Source organism: Punctularia strigosozonata, assembly GCF_000264995.1.
Source record: "Punctularia strigosozonata HHB-11173 SS5 unplaced genomic scaffold PUNSTscaffold_14, whole genome shotgun sequence".
NCBI lineage: Eukaryota > Fungi > Basidiomycota > Agaricomycetes > Corticiales > Punctulariaceae > Punctularia > Punctularia strigosozonata.
In genome coordinates, this window is record NW_006767446.1 from 150128 (window position 1) to 164585 (window position 14458).

Here is a 14458-nt window from a genome sequence, read left to right on the forward strand (position 1 = left end):
GATCCGGTGGCAACGCCGACGGCAGAGGGGGCGGGAAGAACCGAGTTGGGAAATCGGAGGACCGAGGAACTTTGGTGAAGAACTTCTGTTGGCGTGAATCGTTCTGGACCGAGCGAAGTTGTAGAATCGTCCTTTCCTAACAATCGTCAACGGCGATTAGACTCGCAGGTCGCCTGCCTATGTTCAATAAGATACCGCCGAGCGTGAGAGTTCCCGTAGTCGTCGTAATCGGGGAGGAGGTCGACGTGGGAAAATGCAGCAGTTCGTGCCGACAACAGCGGAGACGGGTGCAACTTGCGTACCTGGCCGTACCTTTCCCTCGTTGTGTCTCGCCCGCGTCCTTTCGAGCCTAAACACACGTAACACACGTAAAATGGTGTCCTTGGATCTTGCGGAAAACGATGGAGACAATCGACGCGTACGTGACGCCTCGAACAGGAAGCTGTCGAACGGCCTCGCTGATATCATTGATGAACTCATCTCATGCAGCTCTTGACATTTCCTGTGCATACCAAGTGCATCCCTCGCTCAAGCTCAGAGGCAGAAGTCGATCGATTTGGTCATCGTACAGATGAATGAGGCAATTTCCGGGAATCTTGGGAAGGCGTGCCTGGCGCGTTAGACGCCCGTGAATCAGCGGATCTGTCAAACGGCAGGCTACCGGTGCAACACGCGCCAGATGCACCCCATACTCACCGCCTGGCTTGTGTCATATATATGAGAAACACCTGGTGACCATCCCCACCATCCTTGAGCTCTTCCGACGACGATGGCGCTCCCGCCCGGTCTCCAGCAAGGGTTCGCGAGCCTCAGCTTGCATCGAGGAGCACCCTACGACCCTCGGTGGGTTATTCGTACATGATGATGCAGGCTGGAATACTGATCGATTCTTACTGCCGTAGACTCGTTCAAGGAGCGCACGCGACGCCGCCATCGGCTCCGTCTCTCTACTCGTCGGGAGTGGTTCACTCGATTGAACGCACGACCCAAGACCACGCGTCGTCATCGTCTCAGACAAGCACCGCGGCCCCAACACCTCCCCTCGTGGGCCGACGAGGACTCTCAGCGCGCGAACTGTACGCCAGTGCATTGCCGGCGACGCGCACCTCCGTCACTGCGCGCGATCTCTACGCAAGCGCTCTGCCAGCCACGTCTGCGCCCACGCCTCCTCCTCAAACGGTGAGCGCTCTGCATATCTGAGACCGATTCATCAGCGCTGACGCGACAAATAGCATGCTCCACCCAACGTAGCACGCGCACCTGCCCAGATCGAGACGAGTTCGCCGCAGCCGATTACCACATCGAGCGCCAGCACCGGAAACGATCAGTTTACACGCACCCAATCCCGAACATCTATCGCCCCTAACGCAGCACCCGCGTCCGTTGACAGATGGCCACCTCTTAACTCCGCACCCGCAAGCCCACCACCGGCTTCAAACTCACCCTACGCCGCGTCCCCACCACCCCTCGTACCTTCATCTTCGTCCGCCTCCTCATATTTCCCTCCACCCGCCGACGAACGGGACGGTACTTCAGACCTCCCGCCGCCCACCTTCGAAGAGAGTCTCTCCTCCTCCGGCTCGGTCTCCGTCCCGCCCGAAAAGCACGCCTTCTACGTCGCGAACCAGGACCCGGACGGCCACGCCCCACAGTTGGCCGTATTGCAGCCTTCAACGAGTGATGCGAACGCTGGACCGTCAACCGTTCGCCCCCTCCCGACGCCTGGCGCGCAAAGCCAAACCCAAGCGCAAGCGAGCACCCCGCCTGTATCAGGGCCCACAGCAAACGGCCAAGCCCCGACTACGAGCAGCCCCTCGCCGCCTCCAGCAGCCTCTGAAGCTATTACTGCAACGCCCGTTCCCGCACCAGCTTACGCGCCTCCCCTGCCCTCGCGTTCCGGGCCCTCATCGTCGTCCCCTCCCCCAGCGTCGTCCCGCCCACTCGGCGCGCTCGAGAAACGCGCGATGCACGCGCAGCGCATGGTCGTCGTCAACCAAACCGATCCTGATCCCGCACCCGCACCCGCACCCGCACCCGAGCCTCAAGCGCAAACGCCTCCGGAAGCGGAGCCCCGTGGGTCAGGTTTTCTTCAGAAACGCTCGATCCACGCCGCACGGCTGACGGACCCAGCGCCCGCGCCCGCCTTCCAACACGGCTCTCAACCGCAACCTCAGGTCGAACCGCAGTCCCCTCGCACGCCAGGAGTCCTCCAGCAGCGCTCGATCCACGCAACGAGGCTCTCCATGTCGTTCTACAGCGCGGACGTCGCGCAGTCGTCCGGCGCCTCTCCCGGTTCCTCTCCAGCTCCGCCCCCGCTCCCGACGCGCAGGACCGGATCCAGCGCGCGTCCGTCGTCGTCGCACTCGCAGTCAGGCTCGTTCGCGTCGCAGACGCCCCCGACGAGTCCGCCGCCGCTTCCCCAGCGCTCCCAAGGCGGCCCTCCCTCGTCTCCGCCCGCGGACTCGCGTAACTCGCGCTTCATCACGCCCTTCAGATTTCCCGCCTCTCCCCCTGCGTCTGCCCCTCCCGGACCTATATCGGATCCCATGTACAGCAGCGCTTACGACTCGTCCCGAGCGTCGCCACCAGCATCTCAGGACGTGGTACGTCTCTCGTCTCTCGTCCCTCACGCCTAGACTCAGATCTGACCTCCATCCTCAGCCGGCTGCGCCTGGTCTTCTTCTTTACCCCACGACCTCGACGCGGATCACCAACGTGCCCGACTTTGCCATCACCAGATCGCAGCACCAAAACACGGTCACCGCTCCTGTCCCGCCACCCTCCGCCCCGCCCGTCATGCAACACAGCGCGCCAGGGATGAGCCCGAGCCCCGGTACACCCTCCTTCCAACCGTATCTCCAACCCCAAGCTACCGGTTCTCCGCCGCAATCCCAGTCGCCCCAGACGACCGACCGCGGCCTGCTATCCGACATGGGCAACGCCGTGCGCAGAAACCCCAACCTCGTCGGCGGCCTCTTGGGTGGCGCTGTCGGCCTCATGACCGGCGCGTACCTCAACTCGAATGATGGCAGCGGGATTACCGACGTCGTGAGCAACGCTGCCGCAGGGATGTTTTCTAGCGGCAGCGACAACAGCGGGATCGTCGACGCTGTGAGCAACGCCGCCGCGGGCATGTTTTCCGGCGATAACGACAACAGTGGCTACACGTACGATCAAACGGACTATTCCACAGGTGGTGGAGGAGGAGGAGGCGGGCTGTTCAATGGGCTGGGGAACGTCATCTCGTCTGTAGTTGGTTCATCGGACAATTCGGGTGGTGGAAACAGCGGCGGGATTTTTAGTGGTCTCGGCGACATGGTCTCGTCCGCCCTTGGCTCCTCGGACAACTCTGGAGATAACAGCGGCGGTGGCGGTTATGACCCGTATTCGCAGCCATCCTACATCGACCAGCAGGAACAGCCCTATTACGGCCCGGACCTCAGTCAAGACCCAAGCGCGGGTGCCTATGGCTATGGTCCGCAGGGCGACATCGTGAATAACACCTACGACCAGTCCTACGACCAGACGTACCAACAGACGTACGACCAGTACATGCAGGACTCGCAGCAAGGGGCGGACCAACAGCAGCAGCAGTTCCAGCAGCAGCTCGCGCAGATACAGCAACAGGCTGATGAGCAGCAACAGGAGGCCCAGCACGAGGCGGCGCAGCAGCAGCACGAGATGCTCGCGCAGTTGCACAAGTACGAGGAGCAGGCGGCGCGGTTGGAGGAAGAGCAGCGGCGCGCAGAGGCGCAGCGGCTGGAAGAGCTGATGAAGATGTCTCAGCAGCTGCAGCAGCAGGCGAACGCGGCCGCGGCGCACGAGCAGCAGGCGGAGATGCAGAGGCTGGAGGAACTGATGAAGTTATCACAGCAGATGCAACAGCAGGCCGCAGAGACCACGGCGCAGAATGGCGGGGTCGGCGGCGCGTTCTCCACAGGCGGAGGCGCCCCGCAGGCGCAGAGCGGCTCTGGGTACGGCGACGGCGCGTATCCCTCTCAGAACGGCCCAGGATATTCTCAGCCTGCACCTTCTAATGGCTATCAATCGACGAGCTATGGCGGATCAAGTTCGATCTCGAGCAACTTCGGCCAGTCACAGACAGGTGCTGGTTATCAGCCGACGTCTTACGAAGACTCTACTACCCCTGCTTCAAGTTTCGGCGGGCAGGCCGGATCGGCGTCGTCCCCTCAGCATAATCCTTCTCACCAGTCGCAACCTTCGTCAGGCGGGCATCCACCGTCCTCTCACGGCGCTCCTTCGCCTCCCGGGCAGAGTAATTCAGGAGGAAGCCAATGGACGCCGAACCATCCTGGGACCCACAACACGCATCCGTCTGTGCAGCACCAGCATACCGGCCCTTCGGGGGCACATCATTCGCCGCAGCATCCCGGCCATCCTTCGCAGCCTGCAGGTGGGACTGGCTACCAACCGACCAGCTACAACGCGCCGCATCACGGAACCCAGCAACCCCATAGCGCTCCCGCCATCCCGAACCATCAGCCGAACCACTCGGCCTCCCAACCACTGCACCCCGCCGGCGCCAGCCCCAGCTACTCGCCCTCTGCGTATCCTGGTGGACATCCGCCTGCTCAAACCCATGCACAACCACATCGCCCGCATACCAACTCATACCCAGGCCCTCAGGGCGCACAACATGCAGGCGCCGGAAATGCTCATCACACGACCAGTCCCGTCTCGAGCGCAGCGCTATCGCATACACACACACCGCCTCATCCTCAGCACATGAACTCTTATCCCCAGTACAACGCCCCGCATACGACACAGCAACATCATCCCCCGGCCCACCTCCAGCAGCATCCGCACGCTCAGACGCCTGCTTATCATCCTCATAATCAACCGCAACACCATCCCAACTTCCAGACCCAACACCATCCAAACCTTCAGGGTCAGCATTATCCGAGTTTCCAGGCCCAACACCATCCAAACGTCCAGGGTCAGCATCATCCGAACATTCACGCTCAACATCATCCGAACGTCCAAGCTCAACACCATCCGAACAACCAAACCCAACATCATCCCCAGACTCAGACTCAACACCATCCGCACGCCCAGTCTCAGCACTACCCACACACACAAACCCAGCCGCACCGACCCCCGCATATGCACGCGCAGTCGTACTCGCACCCCACGACGTACCAACACCCACCCGCGAACGTCCCCAAGCCGGACAGTACGCTGAACCAGCTCGGAAAGCTCGCTAAGGTCGGCGCACTGAGCCTGCTGAAGACCGCTGTCAGGCGAGATATCGCGTGATCCTGGTCCTCCGGCTATTTCGTGTATCGAGTATTTTGATTGTACTATTACAACTGTGTACGGCAAATAATCATTGGGCTACATTCGTCAGATATTCGATATCAAGCAGAAACACGAGCGAAGTATCTATCATGGGGGGATTCGTTCGGTACATGTCAACTAGGCTCGGCGATTGCAAAGAGATTGAGATAGATACGGAATGCGAGGTTAAATGGAAGCCACTACGCAGACAGCTTGGGGATGACCTTGATCATCTGCTCGATGTTCAAAAACTGGACCCAGCTCTCGATCTCCTTCTGGTTCTCCTGCCACACAAACTTGCTCTCGCTCGTCCCGCGGAAGAAGGCGGTCGCGCACTGGTACGACTCGGGCACGAGCTCGCCCTCGCGGACGACGCCGAGCTCGGCGCGGAACACGCGGAACTCCCAGCCCGTAAGCGGGTGGCCGTCGCCGCGCGCGGCCTGGGTCGGGATGTTGAACTCGAGCCGGGACCAGTCGAAGCCGAGCGGCTGGCCGATCGCCTGGATGTACGCGCCCTTGAGCGAGAGCAGGATGCAGAGCCGGCGGAGCGCGACCTCGTCCGGCTCGCCGCGGAGGAAGCCGAGCTCGAACTCGGTGAGCTGTGACGAAAGGGGGGGAGGGGGGAGGGAGGGAGGAGGAGGTCAGTGCTCCGCGTGTAGGACGATCGCGGTGGATGTGAGAGATGTACCTTGTGCGCCTGGCTCTCGACGTAGGCGGCGACGGGCGCGTCGCGGGGTTCGGGCGCGATCATGCGCATGCCGAGGCCGACGTTGACAACCTCACGTTGGCGGCCTTGCACCATCGACATGGCCACGAGCGAGCCTTCGCTGGCGGTCGTGTAGCCGATCATGGACCGTAGATACTTTTCGGGGTGCATGCCCGATGGATCCTACAGCCACAACACTCTGTCAGTCGGCGTCGTCGACGTAACGTAACGAAGGGGAGCGCAGACCTGTTCTATCCAGTGTTTCCCGTTGGGAGTGACCCGATCCCGCCACTGTGCTCGGGGCACTCTTCGATGTCGCATCATGAGAAGGGGCATCATCTGACATAGGACTTGCCCTGCGATACACCTCGTTGAGGTCGATGATGGACGATGCCAGGAGGAGGTGGCTCACGCAGTGATTCGTTCGAGTCCGGGGCATGCTTGATTTCCGGTGCGCCCGGTATGCACTCCTTCACGAGCTTATAGCATTCATCGTATTCCTGATATCAGCAGGTTAGTTTCGTCCGTCGATAAGCATGGGGCAATCGGCAAGATGCACACCTCGCGCGTCACGTCTCGGCTGAGCGACAGCATCCATACTAGGAGCGGACAGTCCATCGACGCTTGTTCGGATCAGTTGAAGGGGGGCGGCGGTCCAGGTAGATACGCGCGAGCGCAACTCGTCGGCTTTTCAACAAAATCGGGTCCTCAAGTTTCAACGTGGCCCGAACGCAATCATGAACAGCAGTACGGAGGAGTGGCCCGGCCGAGGTTCCACAAAAACACAATGCCTGCCCGATGCAGCGTTGCGTGCTGTCCCCACACAATTCGGCCAGAGGACAATGAGGAGAGAAAATAATGCTAGCTAGCACCCGTCGTCGTCGTCAACCGGAGAGGAGAACATGGCTGCTCGAGCCATGTTTACGCGCTACAACAAGGCGAACACGAGGTAACCACTCTCTTCGGTGGGCGCTCGCACGGTCAGAAGCTGTGTACGCCAAATCGCGATCGCTGTCCCCAAGAGGCGCTTTGCTTTGCGGCACACGAACACAACGACCCAAAGGTAATAAAAAAACAAAGAGGCTTTCGGTACAGCATTACGACTACAGCTTAAGACGGATATTATCAACGAACCAAGAGAATGGATGGGAGCACTGGGAACAGGATGTATGGATATGACGCGCGGCGACGTGAACAAGTGGTGTTAAACTCGGTATGTGTATGAGGATTTCGTGGAGATCGTGTATCGCCTTCCGTCCGTTGTGACTTCTCCTACACGACCAGGCGAGGAGCGCGACAGTCCAGAGAGAAGGGGAGGGTGGGTGGTATTGTCCGACGCAACCGTCGTCGTCCTCTGTTATAGGCGCGTATGCGCGCCAAGGGAGTATATACCTGCCATATCGGAAAAGGTCACGGATGAGCAACGGTTCGCTCCTGAATCAAAAGCCGAGCCGCTCACCTTCCCCAAAGCACCGGGCCTACCGCGGCGGCTGATCCGAGATGATGCTCCTGATCGACATCGCCCTCCCCCCGCGCCCCTCCGCACCCGGACTCGCCCTCCTCCTCTGTCCTTCCTCATACCCCCTCCCCTGCCCCTGCCCCTGCCCCCTCCCCTTCTCCTCCTCCCTCGACCGACTCCGCCTCCTCCCCCCCTCCATCCTGCTTTCCCGCGACAACGCCGGAGGAGGCGGCGCCGACCCCGCCACCGGCGGCGGCGTCGAAAACGGCGTCGGCGGACCGCTCGACTCGCCCTCGCGCATGCCGATCGCCGGGTCGACGCTCATCGTCGTCCGGAGCGGCGCGAGCTGGATCCGCGCCCCGTCGTACTCCGACGCCGCGCCACCGGGCATCCCTCCCCGCGCGTTCCCCGCGCCCGCACCCGAGCCGACGCCCTGCGCGTTCGTGCCCGGCCCGTGCGCGCTCCCCCACGATCCATAGCCGTGGTGCATCGGCGCCTGCTGCCCTGGCCCCTGTCCTTGCGACTGCCCCTGCTCCGACGTCGGATTAGACTGCTGCTGCTGCTGACCATGGGGCGGCGGCGGCGGCGCGGTCCACTGCCCTCCCTCCGTCGGCGGATGCGGCGGCGGCAAAGGCTGCGCGTACGGCGGCGGCGGGTACGGCCCGTAATGCTGGTACGACGGGTGTATCGGCGGGCTCTGCGAATACGCCGGGTACGGGTGCCCGTTCCCGCCGTTGCCCGGCGCGGCGTACGGAAACGGCGGCGGGATCTGCTGCCCGTACGACTGCTGGGCCTGCGACGACGACGACGACGACGACGGCGGGGAGGTCGACGTCGACGTCTGCGGTTGCGGCTGCTGCTGGGACGGCTGCTGGCCGGGACCAGGACCAGGCTCGTATCCTTGGCCGGAATGTCCCCCGCCCTGGCCGGGCGGCGGTCCGTGCCCGTACGCCGGGTGTTGCTCGTAGTACGGCGGGTAGGGCTGCGGCGGGGGCGGGTACGGGTACCCCGCGTAGTGGTGCGGCGGGTGCGGCGGGTACGGCTCCGAGCCGCGATGCGTCATCGGCGGCGGCGGCGGCGCGTGCGGGTACTGGTACCAATACGGGTACCCGGGTACGCTCGGCGGCGCGCCCCACCCACCCGGCGGCGGGGGCGGGTACGGCGAGGGTGCGGCGGCGTACGGGCCTGGCGCAGACGTGAGCGCGACGCCGACGGTAGGCGGCGGCCCGGGGTAGTGGTGCACGAGCGGGTTCTGAGCGTGCATGGGCGGTGCGCCGGGGTACGGGCCCGGGGCGGGCGGGTACGGATACGGCGGACGACTGGTTGCCGAGTTGCTGCTCCCGCTGGCTCCTTCCGCGGTCGGCGACGTCTGAGTCACCGTGTTGCCCCCGCCCGGCGGCGTAAGCGGCGCAGGCGGTCCGGCACTACCGCCACCTAGGGAGAATATGAGTGTCAGTGACCTGTCACATGTCAGTGTATAAAACAAAGACGGCGCACCGTGCTGGGGCGACGTAGTAGGCGATCGCGGCGCCTGGATAGGCGAAGACGGTTCGTCGCTGTCGGGATCGTCGAGCCTCGTCCGCTTCGCGTCGCGCTTGCGCCTGCTAGACCCGCTCTGGACCCGGCGGCCTCTCCGGGCATCGTCGACGTCGCCCTCGAGCTCTTCCGCGGGCACGGGTGCGGGCAGAGGCTGCGGCGCCGTACCGCCGGCGGGGATGGGCAACGGGAGCGGCGGCTGCATCTGCATCTGCTGGTCGGTGCCGGTGCCTTGGCCCGGGCGCTTGCGGATACGGATATCCTTCCGGATCCGGATTTTGATACCTTGGTCGGCGAGGGAGCACGAGAGCGTGGTGGATTCTGCGAGCCGACGGAGGGGTGGGGGTGAGACGAGGCGACCACATGGGCACGGGAAACGTCACTGACCTTCCATTCCCGGAAACTTTTTGGCCGTGTACACGTAGAACGGCGCCGAGAATATGGACTTGCAGTGGTGGACGTTGGATCTGGGGACGTGGTCAGCAACGAACGCCATGCACAGACACACGCAGCCGCCAGAGAATAACGGCAAATGAACGCATATATGCGCTCAAAAATAGAAAAGGGTATAATAATAACAATTCGGAACCACGCATATATGACGGAAGGAAGGCAAAAGGAAGAAGAGCGGCACGACGACCTCGGCTCTCCGAGCAAGCAGCAACCACAGCCAACGGGGATCGGCCAGCAACACACACCGATACTCACTCGGGCCTGGTCAGGTCGTCGTCGTCCAGAGGAAATCTACATCTTCAAAAAGCGGTTCCCGATGTGCGGATCGGAGGAGGGGCAGGGGCGAAATACTCACCCGACGACCTCGAATAACGAGAGCTTGAGCCGGTACGAGCCCTCGGTCCGGACGGAGAGGTCGGGGAAAACGAAGAAGCCGGCGTCCTGGTTCCCGTTCTCGGTGTCTTTAAGGTGGTAGAGAGAAGAGACGACGGAGCCGGTGGTGACGCAGGTCTTGCCGTCCTTAGATCCCGGCGGGCGGGGTCAATCTCGAGAGCAAGCGATATGCGATGGGAATGCACGCACCTTGAGCCAGTGCAGTTCGGTGTCGTCGTCGGGCTTGGCGAGGCTGGCGAACATGAAGTAGTATGGGTTCTGGAGGAAGCTGTGGGCGTATGTGAGCGATTCCCGGCCCGTGTCGGGGTCCGGGTCGTGCGACGGCCCCGCGCCGGACGAGGACGAGGACGCGGCTTGCTGTTGCTGTTGTTGCTGTTGGCGCTCGTGGACGCTAGGCGGAAGGTACGGTGGCGAGTGGGGTCGGCGGGTCGCGCGGTCGATGACGCGCAGTTGCACGATCGGGGGCGGGTCGATGGGTCGTCGATCGGCGGTGACTCCAGGACCGACGGCGTGAACGTCAGGGACGATGCGCGGTGCACAAACGATGAAGGGAGGATACACACCACCGACGCCGCACATGCGGGCCTGCTTCGGTTCTTGGCGCATGGTGAGTTCGTATTCTCTGTCGTCGAGGGGCGCCGGGATCCAGGTGGTCGGTTTGGTCGGGATCGGGAACGACGGCGAGGGCGGGGGCGACGAGTGCGAGGAGACGGAGAGCATGGCCATGGCGGGCACGGCGTCGACGAGCATGAGCGGGACCATGGTCGTGGGGTGGTGAGGAGGCGGAGGAGAGGGACGGGGAGAGCAAAAGAGGGAGATCAGTGAGCGTATTCCCAGGTACGAGGCGACACGGGCGAGAACAACAGAACGAAAGAGCGGATCGGCGTTGGAACGGTGGGGGCGAGCGCGTCCCACGTACGGCAAACTCAGACTCGGGAAACGCGGGCCCGGGGGCTCTCTCATCCTGCGCCCAGGTGGCCGGCCGGCGCGTGAAGAGGAAAAGGAAACTCACAGTCTGTCCCGGTCGTAGGGCTGGAGCACCATCGGCACGACCTGCAGCGGCTCGCCCGCGCTCGCGTCCACGTTCGTTGCGCCCGACATCGTTGGTCTGTGGGTAGTTCACGACTGTGAGCCCGGGAGCATGTGAAGGAGGAAAGATGGGGGAGGGGGGGCCAGCCGCTGGGGTGTCTGTTATCACGCCGCCGGAGTGCGAAACCCGAGCCCACGGACCCGGCGAGCAGCGAGCAGGGGGCCACGTGACCTGCCACCCCCATCCCCGCATTCGCGCTCCGCCGCACCCTGGTCGTCGGCGATGCCCACGATGGTGGCAGCCTCATTCATCCGGCGACGTCCGCGCCCTCCATTCGGCAGTAGTGTCTGTGCTCCAACTGCTGGCCGACGTTCACGCAAAGCTCGCCCCTTTCCTTCCAACTGGCGTTTTCTCAGAGGCGAGAGTCCGGATCCCCGGCAGCCCGTCTCTCTATATCCATGAGCCGGGACTCGTCATCGCGCGCTCAATAAGGGCCAGGGCAGTCACGATCAGTGGCGCACCGCGCTCCCGGCTCGCGCTTGCCCACGTTTGTCCTTCGGCGTTGCGCAGTTCACTTCGCGTGAAAAGCTCGCTCGCACCGATCGTCCGGCACGGCGTCGATAGCCGCGTTTGGGGGGTTCAAAAAAACCAAACGAGCTATATACATATATATATAAGGAGCCGCAGCCCTTGTAATAAATATCAATCGCACGCGATGTCTAGCGTCAAATGGAAAAGCCGTGAAACGCAACTGAAACCCAATCCGTACATACCCCGCCGCCCATCAAGCAGAACGTCGCGCAATCGCATTCGCATGTACGGCGACAAACGTGGGCCGACCCGCACGCGCAACGCCAATGCAAAAACGCAAACCCAAAAGCACGGCAGCATCAGCCTGACCGAGAATTAGAAAGAGGGGCGCGCGGGGGACGAAGAAGGAAGCAAGCCGCGTCCCCTTCGCCCACGAAGGTTCGTCAATCAATACCAATCGCCAGCGGCTTGGGGCCCTTCGATCGCCATCCCATCGTCGGCGTAAAACCGAACTCAACCGACACCAGCAGCTGACCGCCTACCGGCAACCCTCTTCTTTCGTACGCCAATCGAAAAACACCGAGCAACCAAACGACGCACCGCAATTGGAGCGCACGTTTGAGGAGAGTTTCCCCGGGAGTTCGGCGCCATTTCTCTTCATGCGTCTGAAAGTGATTCTCGAACGGCATCTCGCATCTCGGACCGCTGATAGCTCACCGTGGGGTTGATCCAAACGCTCGCAGAAGCTAAAGCGGACGGGAGCGATCCCCAACCGAACACGACCCTCAGCCCTCAGGCCCGGTCAAAAGTCGCACGGCGTGAGTCGGCGGTGGATAGCGCAGGGCGGCGATGTGATTATTTCGGCGGCGCAGAAAGGCGCGGCAATGCGAGGGCGCGTTCGGAGTTCCCGATTAGGTGCGGCCCTCTACTCTTTGGTACAACGTCCGTTGTCTCCTCGCTCTGAGCTGCTCGGTTCTCGTACTCTTTCAATCTAATCTCTGCAACTGTACAACGACAAGGAATCTCGCCTGATCACGTGTTCGTTTTTTTCTTTTCTTCTGAGAGTCGGAAGAGTCGACGAACTCCAATCGTCTCTTTGTCCTCGACCACATCCATCCCCTTCTGGCGACTATCGGCTCTATGTGACGGTTTGTAACCATGGTAACATGCTCTTCCCTCTATTGACCCATGGCTTATAGGGTGCATGTGAGAGAAGATTGTCGTGTTTACCGAGGTGCCTGTGCTTGCCCAAGAAGTCTTCATGCCGCTCATATGCACCAATTCACTGAAGCCCACTTCACGCAGATTAATCGAATAGCCAGGGAACTCCCATGGATACACGGCGTTGGATTTGTGATCCTTAGATCACAAATATTAGTGCATAGTGAGTACATGTCTTTTGGTCCCTTATATGTGCTCATCTCTTGGGGCCTAGGTCAGCAAGTCAAGCAGGTACTCCCCTCGGGTCGTAAAACTCATGCATCCCAGGTTTTCCACATATATGCATATACACAGCTTCTCGCCGCCCTGGATCGCACTAATGCTGCAAGGAATAACACCAGCGCGTCGTACGTGCCTATTATGTTCCATTCCACTTACCTGCTCACGTTTGCCTTTGCCACAGGCTTTTCTCCGCGGGCTGGGCATCCCATAAGGCATAAATCACAGATATCGCACAATGGTTTGCATGTACGGATGCACCCCAGCCCGCACGAGTCGTGTGGATGAAGGCGCAGCTTCAGACACTTCCGGGGACGATATCGACGTGGGTAAGTACCCTTTGATGTCACACTGTGCACTGTTTGTAGCCCGGTAATCGTATAGCATATATTGTAAATTGCAATATATGCGCATTATAATAATATGTGGTGGAATAATCGAGCGGCGCGAACAGGCGCATATTGGCGGATCTCGTCTACGTGGGCTGCCGCCGTTTCGCGCTGCTCTGCGCCACACCACACTGCACAGCGCCGCTGCAGACACTTTCTTATTTCGCTTTTCCGGCGCCAGCGTGCTCGAGGCAGCGCTCAGCGGCGGAATTTGCGTGCACCGCTCCACACTGCTCATCGCAGTTCTCCGCCGTTCCGCGCCGTGCGACTTTTGACCGGGCCTCAGGGTTCAATCCTCCGTTCAATGAAAGTTTGCTGCCGAACGATGAACCGACAACACAAGACGTGCAAACCACCGAAGGATCTACATGCCACAAACCCCCCGGCGGTGATCATGCAGCAGCATCGACCGCGCACCCGCACATGCACGCATCTGTGCCTCCCATTCAGTTCCGTACCCGCTCGTGCGGCTCCTGCCAGGGTACCCCTAAAAGCCGTCACCGCATCAACGACCCCGTCCCGCACTCGAGAAGACGGCCCGTCACCACCCACTCACCCAGCTTCTCGAAGATCTCGCGCTCCGTCGCCCCTGCTATCCGTTTCCCTGGTTTCACGATCTCGATCCAGTCGATCGGGGAGCAGTGGACGGGCGGCGAGACGTACCTTGGGTCATCTTGACCCTCCGATCCCTTGGATCGCGCACCACGTTGGCGAACAGGCCCCGCTGGTTCAGCGACCATCCCATCTTGTTCGCCTTCAGCCTCATCGAGCGGTTAAACTGCCAGAGCGACCCCGGTCGTCAATCTCCCCACACAAAAAAACGACAACAGAAATCATAACGCACGATATCATCGCCCTGCGGTTTAACGAACGATCAACTTACCATCCGCACAGCTAGTCAACCAGACTGATCGCTCACCGTATAGTACAGCAACGCGGCTCCACGGCACTCCCAGGGCACCGTCAAAAAGTCGATCCTGCGTCGCTTTGCGCCCTCGACGTTCGGCAACCGACACAGCCCGCGGTAACACCCCTCGAGCCCGTCCAGCTCGTCGTAGTTCGGCACCGCCAAATCCTCCGTGATAATTTTCGCTGCAAAAAAATAACCACGACGTCGCACTGTGAGCACGATCCCCCCCCCCCCTGCCAATACGATGCGGGACGTACCCTCGCGCAACGCACGGAGCAGGCGGCGCAAATGCCTATAAGGTGACGTCACTCTC

General features: G+C 61.5%; 4 protein-coding genes across 4 annotated transcripts in view; 1 reads left to right on the forward strand and 3 right to left on the reverse strand.

The window, feature by feature from the left end:
• Window positions 1–769: 769 nt before the first annotated feature.
• Window positions 770–5277, forward strand: PUNSTDRAFT_137790 (uncharacterized protein; the record flags this gene model as incomplete). The annotated part of the gene is made up of 4 exons (XM_007387445.1): window positions 770–843; window positions 903–1179; window positions 1233–2603; window positions 2662–5277. The coding sequence occupies 4 exons, from the start codon at window positions 770–772 to the stop codon at window positions 5275–5277; spliced, it is 4338 nt and encodes a 1445-aa protein (XP_007387507.1).
• Window positions 5278–5498: 221 nt separating this feature from the next.
• Window positions 5499–6622, reverse strand: PUNSTDRAFT_137791 (uncharacterized protein; the record flags this gene model as incomplete). Its single annotated transcript, XM_007387446.1, has 5 exons — window positions 5499–5897; window positions 5987–6187; window positions 6251–6360; window positions 6417–6504; window positions 6566–6622. 5 exons carry the CDS (start codon window positions 6620–6622, stop codon window positions 5499–5501), a joined length of 855 nt encoding a protein of 284 aa, XP_007387508.1.
• An 860-nt stretch (window positions 6623–7482) lies between these two features.
• Window positions 7483–10607, reverse strand: PUNSTDRAFT_116033 (uncharacterized protein; the record flags this gene model as incomplete). The annotated part of the gene is made up of 6 exons (XM_007387447.1): window positions 7483–8897; window positions 8961–9320; window positions 9387–9466; window positions 9808–9971; window positions 10035–10339; window positions 10409–10607. The coding sequence occupies 6 exons, from the start codon at window positions 10605–10607 to the stop codon at window positions 7483–7485; spliced, it is 2523 nt and encodes an 840-aa protein (XP_007387509.1).
• Window positions 10608–13681: 3074 nt separating this feature from the next.
• PUNSTDRAFT_75013 (Nucleotidyltransferase) overlaps window positions 13682–14458 on the reverse strand; it is a gene marked incomplete at both ends in the record, with an annotated part of 1471 nt that continues 694 nt past the window's right edge. The window contains 5 exons of the mRNA XM_007387448.1: window positions 13682–13722; window positions 13792–13839; window positions 13899–14013; window positions 14080–14091; window positions 14155–14327. Of these exons, the coding sequence (XP_007387510.1) occupies window positions 13682–13722; window positions 13792–13839; window positions 13899–14013; window positions 14080–14091; window positions 14155–14327 (389 nt within the window). The remainder of the gene's footprint in view (window positions 13723–13791; window positions 13840–13898; window positions 14014–14079; window positions 14092–14154; window positions 14328–14458) is intronic.